At 37.0% G+C, this 14,030-nt stretch overlaps 1 protein-coding gene across 2 annotated transcripts in view; it reads right to left on the bottom strand.

Annotated features, from left to right (window-relative positions):
• Positions 1-3,173: 3,173 nt before the first annotated feature.
• USP16 (ubiquitin specific peptidase 16) overlaps positions 3,174-14,030 on the bottom strand; it is a 26,311-nt gene continuing 15,454 nt past the window's right edge. For both annotated transcript variants that reach the window (XM_005283883.5, XM_005283882.5), the window contains exons 8-18: positions 13,147-13,277; positions 12,669-12,756; positions 11,535-11,610; positions 10,176-10,267; positions 9,230-9,286; positions 7,714-7,878; positions 6,389-7,049; positions 5,602-5,696; positions 4,177-4,263; positions 3,655-3,811; positions 3,174-3,531 (exon numbers count right to left, since the gene is read on the bottom strand). In XM_005283883.5, the coding sequence (XP_005283940.2) occupies positions 3,410-3,531; positions 3,655-3,811; positions 4,177-4,263; positions 5,602-5,696; positions 6,389-7,049; positions 7,714-7,878; positions 9,230-9,286; positions 10,176-10,267; positions 11,535-11,610; positions 12,669-12,756; positions 13,147-13,277 (1,731 nt within the window). In that variant the 3' untranslated portion in view covers positions 3,174-3,409. The remainder of the gene's footprint in view (positions 3,532-3,654; positions 3,812-4,176; positions 4,264-5,601; positions 5,697-6,388; positions 7,050-7,713; positions 7,879-9,229; positions 9,287-10,175; positions 10,268-11,534; positions 11,611-12,668; positions 12,757-13,146; positions 13,278-14,030) is intronic.

The following is a 14,030-nucleotide window of genomic DNA, read 5'->3' as shown; positions in this document are numbered from 1 at the left end:
CTTAAACTCTGAGCACTTAAAGGGAAAAAAAAATAAACAAGGTTGATTTACACATGCATGCAAACAAAACAAAGCTCTTCCTTCCTTCTACCCTCGCCTTAAACACCAGACCTGATGTAACAAGGGTGTCACTATAGCAGCCTTGGTTGGACTGTTCTTTTGAAAGATCCATAATCATTCTTTTAAGATGCTGATTTTCAATGAAGTCTTTTTGTTCAGGGGGGCAGAGAACACAACAGGGAATAGCTGTTTTGTCAACTCCTAGTCATTCAAAAGCTGAAAAGCTTTACATTGTTTAACGTTTGTATAGTGATTTTGAGGGGTCAACAATACACAAGTGCTAAATATTATGACTGGGCAACCATCTAAAGATCTGTCACTTCTAGCTTACAGAAATCTTAAACAAATGCAAACATAGGGGGCTGGTGCACACAGAATTCATCCTTAAAAAAACCTCATGTCAGAGCTGCTGATCACACATTCTAGAATAGATAATACTTAGTCCTGCCATGAGTGCAGGGGACCAGACTAGATGACCTCCTGAGGTCCCTTCCAGTCTTATGATTCTAATTGTAGAAGAGCTTAGTGACAGAATGGCCTGATGTGGTGAATCACTGGAGATTAATTACACAAACTGGGTATCATCCCACAAGTAATATTTGGGTTCAATTTGAAAACTAATTCATTGTCCTCAGCTAGTGCAACACCAGGAGGCACTTTTCAGAGCATGACAGCCTAAAATACAATGCCACCCAATGTAATTTTCCCACTACTACTTCCTCTACTTCAGGGGATTTTACACCTGAGTAGGGGTTTTTTTTTTTTTTTTTACATAATAAAAGCTGGCTGCCTCCCAGAGAGAGATAGGGTATGTGGTGTAGAGTCCATAGCTTGGGGGAAAACACCTGCAAGGCTTGGCTTTGCACTGTGCCATGTGGAGAGCTGAGGGTAGAAGCACAAGGTTGAAAGAGATGAGCAGGATGGGGAATGTTGCAGTGTTCATCCCCATACAGATGAGCACTCCACTACCTAGGAGGAAGGAGGCCTAAGTGGACAGCTTGGCATCCTTCATGCTACCTCTTACTCAGAAGAGTATGTTTGACGAATTGAGTGTAGTGAGAGTAGAACAAACTTGTTAATTTTATATAAATAAATATGTAAGTATGTATGTAGATAAATGTTTGACTTTTTTTTTTTTTTTTGCAATATGTAATTCATACTTAGGCCCTTCCCTTCCCTCCTATTAGCCTTAGGCCCCCTCATAATCTTAATCCAGCCCTGGTTGGAGGGACCTGGTGGAAGCTCCCCACTTCAGGTATGGTAAGGTCCCAGTAATGGATTTGCTGGAGGGACCTGGATAGGAAAAAAGGGGGAGCTGGTAAAAGCCCCTTGCGTAATTATGGAATAACAGTGTATCTGCAGGGTAGTCCCAGCATCTAATAATAAAGTTGTAGCCTAATTAAACCCACATCAAATGTCTCCTGTCCTCCTTTCAGCATTGCTTGTCTGGCTATGTGTTTTTGTGCTGGCTGTTTTACTTACTGTTAATTTTAGATATGGGCTGACTACCTTTAACTTTCACATTAGTTTTACTATGAAACTGAACATATACAGGGTGGAGATCTTATGTGAGGTACCTGGTCAAGAACCTTCCTCTTAAAATGAAAAGGCTCTATTCCCTAGAAAGACACAATCAATGCTTCATGTTAAGCATTTCTGTGGTACAGGCCTATTAGCCTTTCTGCATTCTCTACTCAAGAGGGCAGAGCCTAACCCTATACAAATCCATTAAGAAATTAAGGTACATGGTTGTGGTATATAAAATCTCAATAAACTACATTTTTCCCACACATTGCTTTTTGCTTGAAAACCTTGAGGGGTAAATAGGTCAAACAATCGGGCTATAGCCCCTATTGTGTGATCTATCCAAAAGAGCATCTATATACTCAAGTGTCAAGGAAACATACCAGCTTTTGGCCCACACTGCTGTAGTCAATAAGGTATTCTAGTTAAATGTGTAGGACATTGGGTTGGGAGTCAACCCTTTATTATATTCCCTGCCCAATTACAAGCCTGTTGTGTGACCTTCACTTTTCTGTGCCTATATTTCCCCTCCCAACCTGTCTAGATTTTCAGCATAGATTCTATCTACTTACTATATGTTTGTCCCACACTTGGCCCACTAGGATGCTGATCTCAGAACATTTACAGTAGATGTTTAATCCTTTTCTGCTCCTTAGCTTTTCTTTGATGCTGTACTCTGCTGAACACTGCAAAGTTCAATTCTATATCCATTCCATCTTCAGGCTCAGACTGCTATCAATAGTAACTGACATCAGATAAAAGTCAAGTGAACACATTTTACAGAATCCACTATAGAGTGATTAGATGGCAACAATTTTGGTTCACTCAAACCTGAGCTCAGTGAAATTGGAACTGAGATGAAAGTTTTATCCATTGCATTTATTACTGCTAAATTAGCTTGACCAGTTTTTCTGAACAGCTCAATCCAGAGTCAAAGTGAGAAATGATATTCTATAAGCCTTAGATTCTACCCTGAGTAATAAAAAAAAAGGTCCAAATTTTAAGGTACAGCTCAACCACGCAAACTGCCTTTACGAAGATTATGCAGTGTACTTGTAGCCATCTGGGGCCCAGCACATTAGAGAGACAAGGTGGGTGAGGTAATTTCTTTTATTGGACCAACTTCTGTTGGTGAGAGACACAAGCTTTTGAGCCACTCAGAGCTTTTCTTCAGGGCTGGAAAAGGTACTCCCAGCATCACAGCAAAATTCAAGGTGGAAGAGATTGTTCAGCATAAGTAGTTGGCACATAATGTAAGGGACCTGCAAGGTAGGGTACAATAGGCTCTGAAGAAGAGTTCTGTGTGGATTGAAAGCTTGCCTTTCACCAACAGAAGTTGGTCCAATAACATATAACCCAACTTCTCTCTACAAAGGTGAGTTTTGTTCTATACCACAACATTCCAGAGTGTAAGTAGCTACATGTGGCTAGTTAATGAGGTCTTTTATCAAAAATTCTAGCAGTGTCTTAAAGAATTAAATGCAGGAAAGTTTCTGGAGAGTCAAACACCACTCAAAACAATATGAGAAATATGTTCATTGCCAGAAGTAATTGTTCAAAGGAGTCAAATAAATGGTTCAGACCTGAAGTTATGTTATGGAAAAAGACAAAATAGCTTTTTATTTAAAAGCAATGGAACTATTGGAAAAGTATAAGTTAATATTTCATCTGCCAGTATTTCTAGGAAGCATGAGATTTCTGCAGTAGACAGTTTCAAGTCTAATTGAACATGATTTACAAGTCATTTTTCTCTGATTTAACATTTCTTTATTTTAAGATGTTTAAAAACCATAAAGTATTGTGTGAGGAACACATCCCAGGTTAATTATAGCAGTCGTTCGTAGAACAGGAGATAAGCTTGTGAGTTCAGCACTTTAGATACAGCTACAGGTTGCACATGGGTATCACTGATGTGAAACCACTGTCCCGCTGATTCAGTTTCTAAAGCTGTTAACAAAAATTTTAAAAAATCTTAAAAGTAATGCTGAAGCAGAAATGTCACAAGTTACTACCAGTTTAGAGAAATTCCATTTAAGATTGGACTGTTGTGAAAATACTGGTGACACTTACCTTGGGGAATTTCTCCACGGAGGACAAGATCAGAAAGATGGTTTCTCAGAGTTCTCATCTTGGCATAGGCAGTGTAGTGTCCAGACCTCATTGTGCCACTATGTTCAACCACCCCATATAGAGAGTACAATACTCTTTTATTCCCTTCAGCAACATTCTGTGAAGTGACAATTTTGTTATAATGCCAGTGTAGTACAGATATTGAGATTCAACCTAGCTGAACTGTCAGCCTTTCAGACCAGTGTGTTTTGATTCCATTGTTCTGTACTGAGTCAGTTCTGATTCCGCTTGTCAGTCATTAACACATTGCTTCTACGCTATGACTTAACATAAGAGCTTAACTATACGTTAAATGATAAGGTCAGTGAAGTTTTGGGATATGGTATGGGGAGATTCTGATTAATGGCTGACTGTTTTGAGAACATACTAAACAGTTTTTAAAAACAAACACAAACCTCTTGCTGTAAGGGTTGACCGGTCCAACTATTTGAAAAAGAATTAAAAGGATTTTTTTTTACTTGCCTTGCATTTAATTGCACAGAAAGGAGCCAAGTCTATCACTTCTGGAAACTTTATGTGTTTGTTAACTTTACGTAGATTAAATCCTGCCTAGAAATAAGAAAGATAGAAATGAAGAAACACAAAAAGGACTTTAAATCTTGACATATATAAGCAGGTGATAGAAGTCTGTTCTGAAAAGGTTACAAGTTTAGTTATTTTAAAAAATTCCAACAAGACTTCAAAGATTCATTTAGAACACAACCAACCTTTGGATGGAAAACAAAGTTGGGAGGTAGGGAAGAGGAAAGACAGACTATTATTTCAAACAGTCATGCTTTTCGGTTCTTTATGGCCATGTTCCAATTTTCCTCCTGTCTATGGTTTCTCTACACATTTCTATGGAGCATAGGGCTACATGGCTGTTTAATTTACAGATTTTAGCATGTATTGGCATTAATGACAATAGCAGTACAGTTAGAAGAAGAGTATATTTTTAAAAATTCTAGCTGGAGGACACCTCTGATCCATTGCTAAAGACAGTGCAGAAAGGTTGTCTATACTACATTCTCCAGCCTGGTTTTAAAAGTCTCAAGTGATGAGTCTTCTATCACTTCCATTCAAATGCTATTCCACAGCTCAATGGGTACTAATGTTGAACATCAAGAAAAGCTTCCCCAGCTTCTTTCCTTTAATTTAATCACAAATATATCCCACTGGATCATTTTACACAATTCCGCTCACTCCCTGGAGTTTCAGCTACTTAGACAGTTATATCCCTACTTGATTGTTTGGCCATGGTGCATTATATAATTATTAATTTTAAACTTTTAAGTCAATCCTTTCTGATATTCATTTCCCCCTTCTCATTTCTCTCTAGTTTATCGCAGTTTTTCTGATATTGAAGAGCTCCAAACTGAAAGCCATAATCTAGGTACAGAGGGAATATAACCTCTGTAGTTAATATGATGCTCTGTATATTCACACCCTTTCAAAATACATGATCACATTGCAAGCTTGTATCTAATTTACTGCCCATCACCAGCATTTAGATGTGTTTTAGCTGTACTGCTTTCTATTTATGTATTTCTTAGAGTGAATCTCTGTTGCAGATCATCCTTCTACATATTTAGTAAGTTTGTTTTTCAGCATGAGTCAATTTATTTTTTGTCTATATTTCTTAATTCTACATTTCTGGTAGTTAAATTGTTTTAATAAATGTCTCTTTGCTAGAAGAACTCAAGAATTCTAAGAACTATTATAGAAAGCAAGAGTAACAGGAATAAATGCATCAGGAATATTTCTCACATTACCTATATATTATTTCTAAAGTTGTAGAAAGAATAGTAGTTAATGGAACAAGTTTATACAGAAGTCAAGATCCATTAACTTCCATGGGTTATTACTAAATAAAATTTTAAAATACAAGAGTTAACCAGTTAATAATACCTGTTGAAATCTCTTTAAGTGAAGTGTTAAAATTGGAGGAGCAAGAGAAATTAACATTTGCTTTTTGGCATTAGTATAAATATGCTTCTTCTCACCTAAAGGAAAGAGAGAGCACCATTGGTTAGATAGTCAAGAATAATGCAATAACAACATGTAAATTTTTTCTAATATGAAAGTGAGTAAAATCACGTACTAGGACTGGAAACAATTTATTTCATCCATCATTATAATATGTTTAAGACACTGATGATTTCCCTTCAAAATTATAAATGTTTACAAGCTGCCATCTTCATGATGGTCCTAGTTCAAGAGATTAACTAGTGTATATCACATCACCACCTCATCTGCTTGAATAGGGTGAGTTCTAACACTCATTTCTAGGACTTCTACAGAATTACATGCTGAATGGTGCTTATTAGTCTGCTGGGCAAATTTCTGCATGTTCTCCTCCTATGGCTCATGTGTCATAGTAATTTTAAAAGTTTAACATTTAAAGAGTTTAAGAAATTGCTTCATGTTCCATCCTACTATAGAGCCAGACGGTGAGCCCCCTTGCTCTATACTGATGGTAACTTACAAGTAGTTCCATTGAAGACAATGGGGCTACTCAGGAGTAAGTGCTCAGTAATAGGAGTAAGGGGTTCAGTCTGGCCCTTAAATACTGAGTATCAATAGATCCAAGAGAAACTACCCATGCAAACCTGTTTAAAAACAAGCACAAAGAATGAAGATACAGACAGATTTAGAGTTGGTTTTCTAGTTTGTAAGTAAAACTTAATTGGCATACTTTTTCCACTAGTCTTTGGTCCATAATGTCTTTGTGTACATACATCACAGAGCAATTTATTGATCTCACTGAGTTTCTCATTACGAGTGAACTGATATAAACAATGAAGGACTGAACCTTCTTCTATGTTTAGGTCTTCCCTGTTTGCAAGAGTACGAAATGCTGTTTCTGGGTCCTCATTCACCACCTCATATGTCTTTAACTCAGCCATATGAAGGTCATCCAAGATATCCATATCAGAGTCAGTAACAACATCTAAGTATAATTTTTCTAAGTTAGTAGCAAGTTCCTCCTCTTCCCCATGATAATCTTCTTTAACAGATAGATTGTCAAGTCCACTAATACACTCAGTAGTAGAAACTAAGCCTTTCATAGCAACATCCATATTGGTTTCATTATCTTCATATTCTTGTTCTGGATTTTTTATACTTTCATGGGCACTATGTACATCTGTACTATTCTCTTGATCATTTAAATCTTTCTGATTTAAGCAAAGTTCTTCACACTGACTGGAAGATTCCTCCCCTTTTTTCAGGTCAGTGACTTCAGAGTTTATTTCTCCCTTTGTTTCTTTATCTTCCTTCACATTTTCTTCAGATTGTTCCATAGAACTGGTTATCTGAAGCACCTTTCCTTGAATTTTTTGCTGCCGACGCTGGTTCTACAAATAAAAATATGCAGTGTACTGTACAATATTGTATAAAAGCAGAGAAAAAGTTGCTGTATTTTTATCTGCTATGCACCATTTATTTTGGAAATACCTTATGACGTCAAGCAACAGGAGTTGCCATTTAAAAAGGGAATGATCTAATTCATAACAATTAGAGGGCATCCACTCAAAATGATTATGGTCAGTATCACTCTCACTCAACTTTTCAGATGCAGTCCTCTCACACTTACAATTAGAATACCCATCCTGCAATCCTAATCTGAATTTCTTTTATGTCCCCAAAATGTTTTTTCTTGCCTATATTCCTCCAGAACCATATACGTGCGTCTCTTGCAGTCACTGACAAGTGAAAAGCCTTCTGGTGTATGTTAATGCTGTTTTAGTCAGGCAGCACATGACTAACTAGTTCAGCAGTTCTGGGCATATTAACTGGTGCTGCATTACAAAAGCAGGCAACAGAAAATAAATACAACTTCACAACAGGTAAAATAAGATATTTGTTCCTGTAAGCTTTGCACTTGAGTGGGGAGAAATTATTAGTTGTCCCCTTGCAAATGATCATCCTACACATAAAGTGGACTAAACAAAAAGTCTAGCATTTTATCTTATGCCCAGGGTGAAAGTGCTTAATATTTATTTTTGCACCATAACCAACCTTGGCTTGCTTTTTGGCCTGTTTCTTTGCTTTCTTCTGCAGGTGCTTACTTGCACCAGGATTATCACCCCTTTCCTTCATATAACTGTCATTGTCTTCATCCTCTTCATCCTCCTTTTCCTTCATCTTTTTAACGTTTTTCTCATTTGAACTTTTCTTAACACTCTAAAAATCAAAACAGATTTGATCAAACAAACATGGTGCCACCATCATAGTTTCAAGGACAAAGACTTCAGATTAAAGATTTAATTTAATATCAGTTATTTTGAAAAAAAATAATAATAATAATATCGCCCCTCCCCCTCAAAAAATTGCAGAGAGAATGACATATTACTAAGAATTTTAAAATTAAGCTGCTGATTTTTTAGGTATTGTAACAAAACATTCACACACACACACACACACTAAGAGCCTGATTCCGCTGCTAATCTTACTGAGTAGTACCTTACTCCACAAGCAATCCCACTGAAATCTATGCTTGCAGAGTACAATATTACTCATTGCGAGTCAGGATGGCAGAACCAAGCCATAAACATTTAAAGATGGAACTTAACATTCAGGTTTACGGATATGAATCTCACTGAATCCACAAAAGATACTAAATATTTTAGATAGTTTAGAATAACTTCAATAAATAAGTAGTAAGTGTTTGCAGGATCAGGCGCTCGGTTTGCTTCTATTAATATGAAAAAAAAAAAAAAAGGCCAGTCAATGCAGGAGCATTTTATCCAAACATCCTTTGGATGAAATATGTATTTTTAAAGTTTCTTCCCTTAGTGTTTTGTTTTTGTTTTTTTTTAAGTGTAGTACTACTTACATATGTTTTGAAGATGAAAGGAGGTATAATGTGTGTGTTGATGGCAAAAATGAAACAGACAGATATAAATCTAAAACAGAAACTATTTTTAGATTGATCAGTTAAATAAGTGCTCTAACCATATGTTTCTTCACCTTGATAGTATATGATAAGGCTCTGAGTATCAGTATTAGATAGGAAGCCTCATTACTGTCCCCAGTGCAGTAAATAGACAGGAACTTAATATTTGAAGAACCATCTAATTTGCCTCAGGAAAGTATGGCTATTGACACATTAATATCATGAGATCTATTTAAATTTTAGACTCATGACACTGAAGAATGCCTAAATGCTTACCTGAGATAACATTCTTTACAAGTCAGCCAGCCTTTCGGCATAGCAGATTTTTTCTGACCAAGGTACTAACTAATGATAGGAAGATTAGCAGATATGGCAGTAAAATCACCAATGCCCTGTCTACAGTAGCATTTCCAACCATCAGATAATTTTCAAAGAGGGCTTGTGTAGCCACAGCCTGTAGAACTTACCGTAAGGAAATGCATTGTTATTCTCTATCATTTTATTGTGCGACTTTATTTGGTAAGATTATTGAAGATAAGCACCTTTTGAAATTACGTACTTTTTAAAAATTTCCTCTCTAAGATCCAGCTAACAACTGCACACCAAAACAAATATAAAAAAAATACCTCTGATTCTTACCTGATCATCTAATACAGGCAGTGACAAATCAAGGAAAGACTCATGGACCAAGGACACCTTAAGCAAACAGATTTTACTTAATATAATTAGAGAAACTTTGTTTTTATTAGTTAGAAGTCTAAACACAAATTAGAAGCTAGCACTCCGCTATGGATGTAATGGGGGCAGGGGAGAACAGCTCACCATTTCTTGAAGTCTAATCATTTATTTACATGCCTACCTATGGACTTAAGCTCTTAACTTTAGGCAAAAAAAAAAAAAAAAAAAAAAAAAAAAAGGTCCTGGCTTAGAATTTTTTGAATGTAGCATCTTTGCCATTTGTTTCCCTTCTCTTTTGCCTGTTTCTGGGATAGCACCCAATGCATGCTCTTACTTGCACATACAAATTATGATTGTTTATATTTATATACCTCGACATAACGCTGTCCTCGGGAGACAAAAAAATCTTACTGCGTTATAGGTGAAACCACATTATATCGAACTTGCATTGATCCGCCGGAGTGCGCAGCCCCGCCCCCCAGGAGCATTGCTTTACCGCGTTATATCCGAATTTGTGTTATATCGGGTCACGTTATATCGGGGTAGAGGTGTATTTACAAAACAGGAACCCATGAACCAAAACCAACATCCCTACTAAATCTCATAACTCAAGATCTCTGCAGTTTTTCAGAATTAAGAGAAGCTTCCACGCAATCCTCTCTAAGCATTCAGTTCTCATCCCCCCATCAAGTCCTGGGAGAACAGATGAGATTTGCAGTACAGGTGAACAGATATTTCTGTCAAATTTTACCTTTTGAGAAACTTGCAGCTCCTGCTGCCTAGTTTCCTTCATTTAATAAATTCTTATCTAATACATCTTATTTCTACGTATATTACTACTTGTTTCTTCTGTGCACAAGTCTTATACACCGTATTTTAGACTATACCAAGCAGACCGTCTACATACCGTTCTGCACTCCTCACACATGATTGTACTAGATAATTCTCCACCAAAGATTCTGTCCACAAAAGTTGGTATTGCCTTTTTCTTTTCATACTCTGAAAATTAGAGAATTCATTCAAATATATGTCAAACAATAACTTCACCTGTACATTAGTGACTGCTTTGATTTGATGTTAAGCTGTGTGTAAACAGGGAGGTTGCAGTATAAAGTCTATGGTCTGCATTTGTTGTGCTTTGTGTTTGTTTTCCTAGAGAAAAAAAATGAGCTTCACAGATTTTGGGGGATAGGGGGAGGGGGAAACACAATGGCACAAAGGTAGGGAGAAAGAGAGAAGGACAGAGGCTGTTAGAAAAATAGTTTTAAAATTGTTTAAATTAAATCAGCGTCTTTATAACATTTCTCAGCTGCATCTCTTTCCCGCCCTACCTTCTCACAATTCATACAGCACAAAATTTTTTTCAATATTTTTAAATAATCTAGGAACCATCTCAAGTCAAACTGCAATCCTAACAAATCTCAAATTAAAACAAAGTGGAGCTGGTCAGCACTTACATGGGGACCTAAGAAGGAAATCCTAGGTGGTTGGGATTTAGAATTAGGTAAATGATTCTTCACCTCCTCTCCTTCCTAGTGTGTATTGTTGTCATGCTCAAAAATATATACCACAGTGGTAACAGACTTTCAGTGGGGGGGTTAGATATCCCCAGCTGTAATCAATTTAAGTACTTGGAGATTTCAGTTTGTTATATAGTGTCTGATCATCCAGAGATCATGTAATGCATAATGAAGCTAGGGTCAAATCTTGCTTATTTTACCCATGATAGTGCTCCCACAGAAGTCAATGGGCCCTTTTAATGAGTAGCATAAAGCATAATTTTTAGACCTGATACTCTAGAGCAGTGGTTCTCAAAGCCGGTCCACCGCTTGTTCAGGGAAAGCCCCTGGCGGGCCGGGCCGGTTTACCTGCCGCATCTGCAGATTTGGCCAATCGCTGCTCCCACTGGCCGCGGTTCACCGCTCCAGGCCAATGGGGGCTGCAGGAAGCGGCGGGGGCCGAGGAATGTGCTGGCCGCCCTTTCCACAACCCCCATTGGCCTGGAGCGGCGAACCGCAGCCAGTGGGAGCTGCGATCAGTCGAACCTGCGGACGTGGCAGTTAAACAAACCAGCCCGGCCTGCCAGGGGCTTTCCCTGAACAAACGGTGGACCAGCTTCGAGAACCACTGCTCTAGACAATAAGTTAATTTAGAAAATGTGTTCTAAATCATGCAACTAAATTACATTTGAAAATATTAAAAACTGCATGAGTAATGCATTGTCCACGTTTCAATTATCAAAAATAATTTTAAACTGTTATTTTACCTTTAATTTTCTTTTTTAGCTCTTCATTTTTTTGGTCAGAGTCATTCAATGCTTTAAATATTCCAACACTTACTCGCTGAAAGTTAGAGTAAATAAATATTCCATCACAAGACTTTACAAAACATTGTTTCCTAATTGCCTGTTCAGTTAAGCATTTCAGTTGGATAGAATTTCATCTTCATCAATTAAAAATAATTAAGCTTAATAAACTATAACCCCCATACTAGGAAAGTAACAAGACTGTCTGACTCTGCTGAAACATGAAATATTCCTCACATTTGGGCTTTTTTAAAGCCATTTCCAGGTGTTTTGGTTAATATATTTAGTAGGAAGTCCAAGGAATAAACAGTCTCCCAACTAAACCCTGATGCAAATAAACCATAAATCCTCCACAAGGATCCCTCACCCTACTAAAACAAAATATTTGTTTTATAAAATTCTTGTAGACAACCACCCACCTTCCAAACCAATTGCTATTCAAGGTGCTTCTACAGCAATACGAGGCTAGCAACTTATTAATATTTACAGGGACTTCAGACACCTATTTCAAGTGCTTGTTATATTAATATTAGCCCATTGCGTTCAACATGGGCAGAACTGGGCCCACTGTTTAGTACTCTTGATTCTATTAGTACATCACCAACAAAAGATAGAAAATAACCCAAGATTCACCAGAATGCACCCCTCCAGGACCACAGTTTTATCTAGAGAATAATATTCATTGACTTGTCTTCCCCGCTAAGTATTCACAGCTATGGCCAGGTCCAAGTACAAGCAGCTGGACTCCCTTCCTCTATCATAGCAGACTGCAGATAGTAGCCTAAATAGTCTCCTTTTATGGATGATTGTTTGGGAAGAGAGAGGATAAAGAAATCCTCTAACTAGCCCTCCTCAAAAATCCTAACATGGATCACACAATCATGCAAATGACAATGTGGACAAATCAGTTCAGTGTTAGCTGGGATGTGGTCTAAAAATTCTTTCAGACCTAACGAAAAGGGCTAAAATTTAAAACAGTTAGCTCTGTTTACATTACACCTAACAATAATAAAAGACATTAAGAATAAGGTTTACTTTGTCTAAGTATACTGATTTTAGAGCTTTGTTGAACACCCACACTGTTTAAGGACTTACTTGGATCTCTTCTGCCCTCATCCCATCCAGTAAATAACGAAGCAATTCCTGGCTGTCTTGCTGCTGGTAACCTTTAAACCGTATTGCTCTGTTTAAAGGGAATGAGACTGATATAATATATATATATAAAATTAAAATGTGAATTATTTTCAACTTGTCCACAGAAGACAGAAACAAATCTCAAGTGCTGATGAAACAGATACCTGTATGTATACGGGAACTTCTGAAAAATAGGAAGCTGAGAGGGTAGAAAGTCTCATTTTATAGGCTTCTTTCATTTCACTTTAACTCATTTCTATTTTAGACTACACCAATGTCTTTGAAAAGTTTATAGATACCATCTGAACTTCTGCTGGCACATGCATGATGAGAGATAAATGAAAACGTTAATAGTAAAAACTGCTCTACTACTATATAATCCAATGTTAACATTAATTCTTTCAGTCATTATTAAAATGCATTATGTGTAGATACTCACTTTTTACAAACCTGAGCAAAGAGTTCTTTAGGAGTGACCGTTCCCTTTTTTGTCTCTTGCATCTCTGAAAGGAACTGGCACATAGCTAATGTAAGGGGCCCAGGCTGCTCAAGTTTTATCACCAGAGGTTCCTTTTTAAACAACAAAAACAAAAATCAAGTTTTGTTTTGCATTCTTTCTTCAGTCAGACTTATGGATTCATTTGAAATTAGTTCAATGTTAGAAAAACCGAACGCTTGTTTTAACTTCCTGAAATATGATCCATTATAAAACAACATTTAGTAAAAGCCTAATTCTCTGATTTTCTAAATGAAACGATGGGAAATAAGTTTACATAAGGCAGAAACGGTTGGAGAACATTTCCTCATTACACAGTGTCCTTAGACTCAGCACACTAAGGATAATTTATTGTTTAATTTCAACTCAGAATGTTCTGGGTTTCTCATATATTTTTTTTTTAAATGGCACCATTTTTGTGTTTGTTCCGGTTTTACAATGCACAAAATAACCTAAACATACCCTCAAGTTAATGAAATGTACACTATCCAAGTTGAGTGTCCGGGGATTTCCTTAGTTTTCATTTTCATTTTCATTTAAAAAAATTTTAAGCTCCCGAGTCCCCAGGCTGAAGGAATAGCAGGACCACATCGAAGGGGAACGGTTATCCTTCCTTTCCTTTACAAATTTTAAAATTTGATTGAAAGTGGCGTCTGACCAGACTTCACCGATACCAAAGTTACAAGAATAATGTTTTTAATGTAATGGGAATACTTCTATGAATTTATTCAGCATATTAAATCTGCCACTTAACTGTACATCTTGGGTGAATTCCTGACTCCACTAAAGTCAATGGTAAAACTCCCATTGACTTTAACGGAGACAGG

This window comes from Chrysemys picta, chromosome 1 (genome assembly GCF_011386835.1).
Source record: "Chrysemys picta bellii isolate R12L10 chromosome 1, ASM1138683v2, whole genome shotgun sequence".
In the NCBI taxonomy this organism is placed as follows: domain Eukaryota; kingdom Metazoa; phylum Chordata; order Testudines; family Emydidae; genus Chrysemys; species Chrysemys picta.
This window is presented reverse-complemented; position numbering and strand designations above follow the sequence as displayed.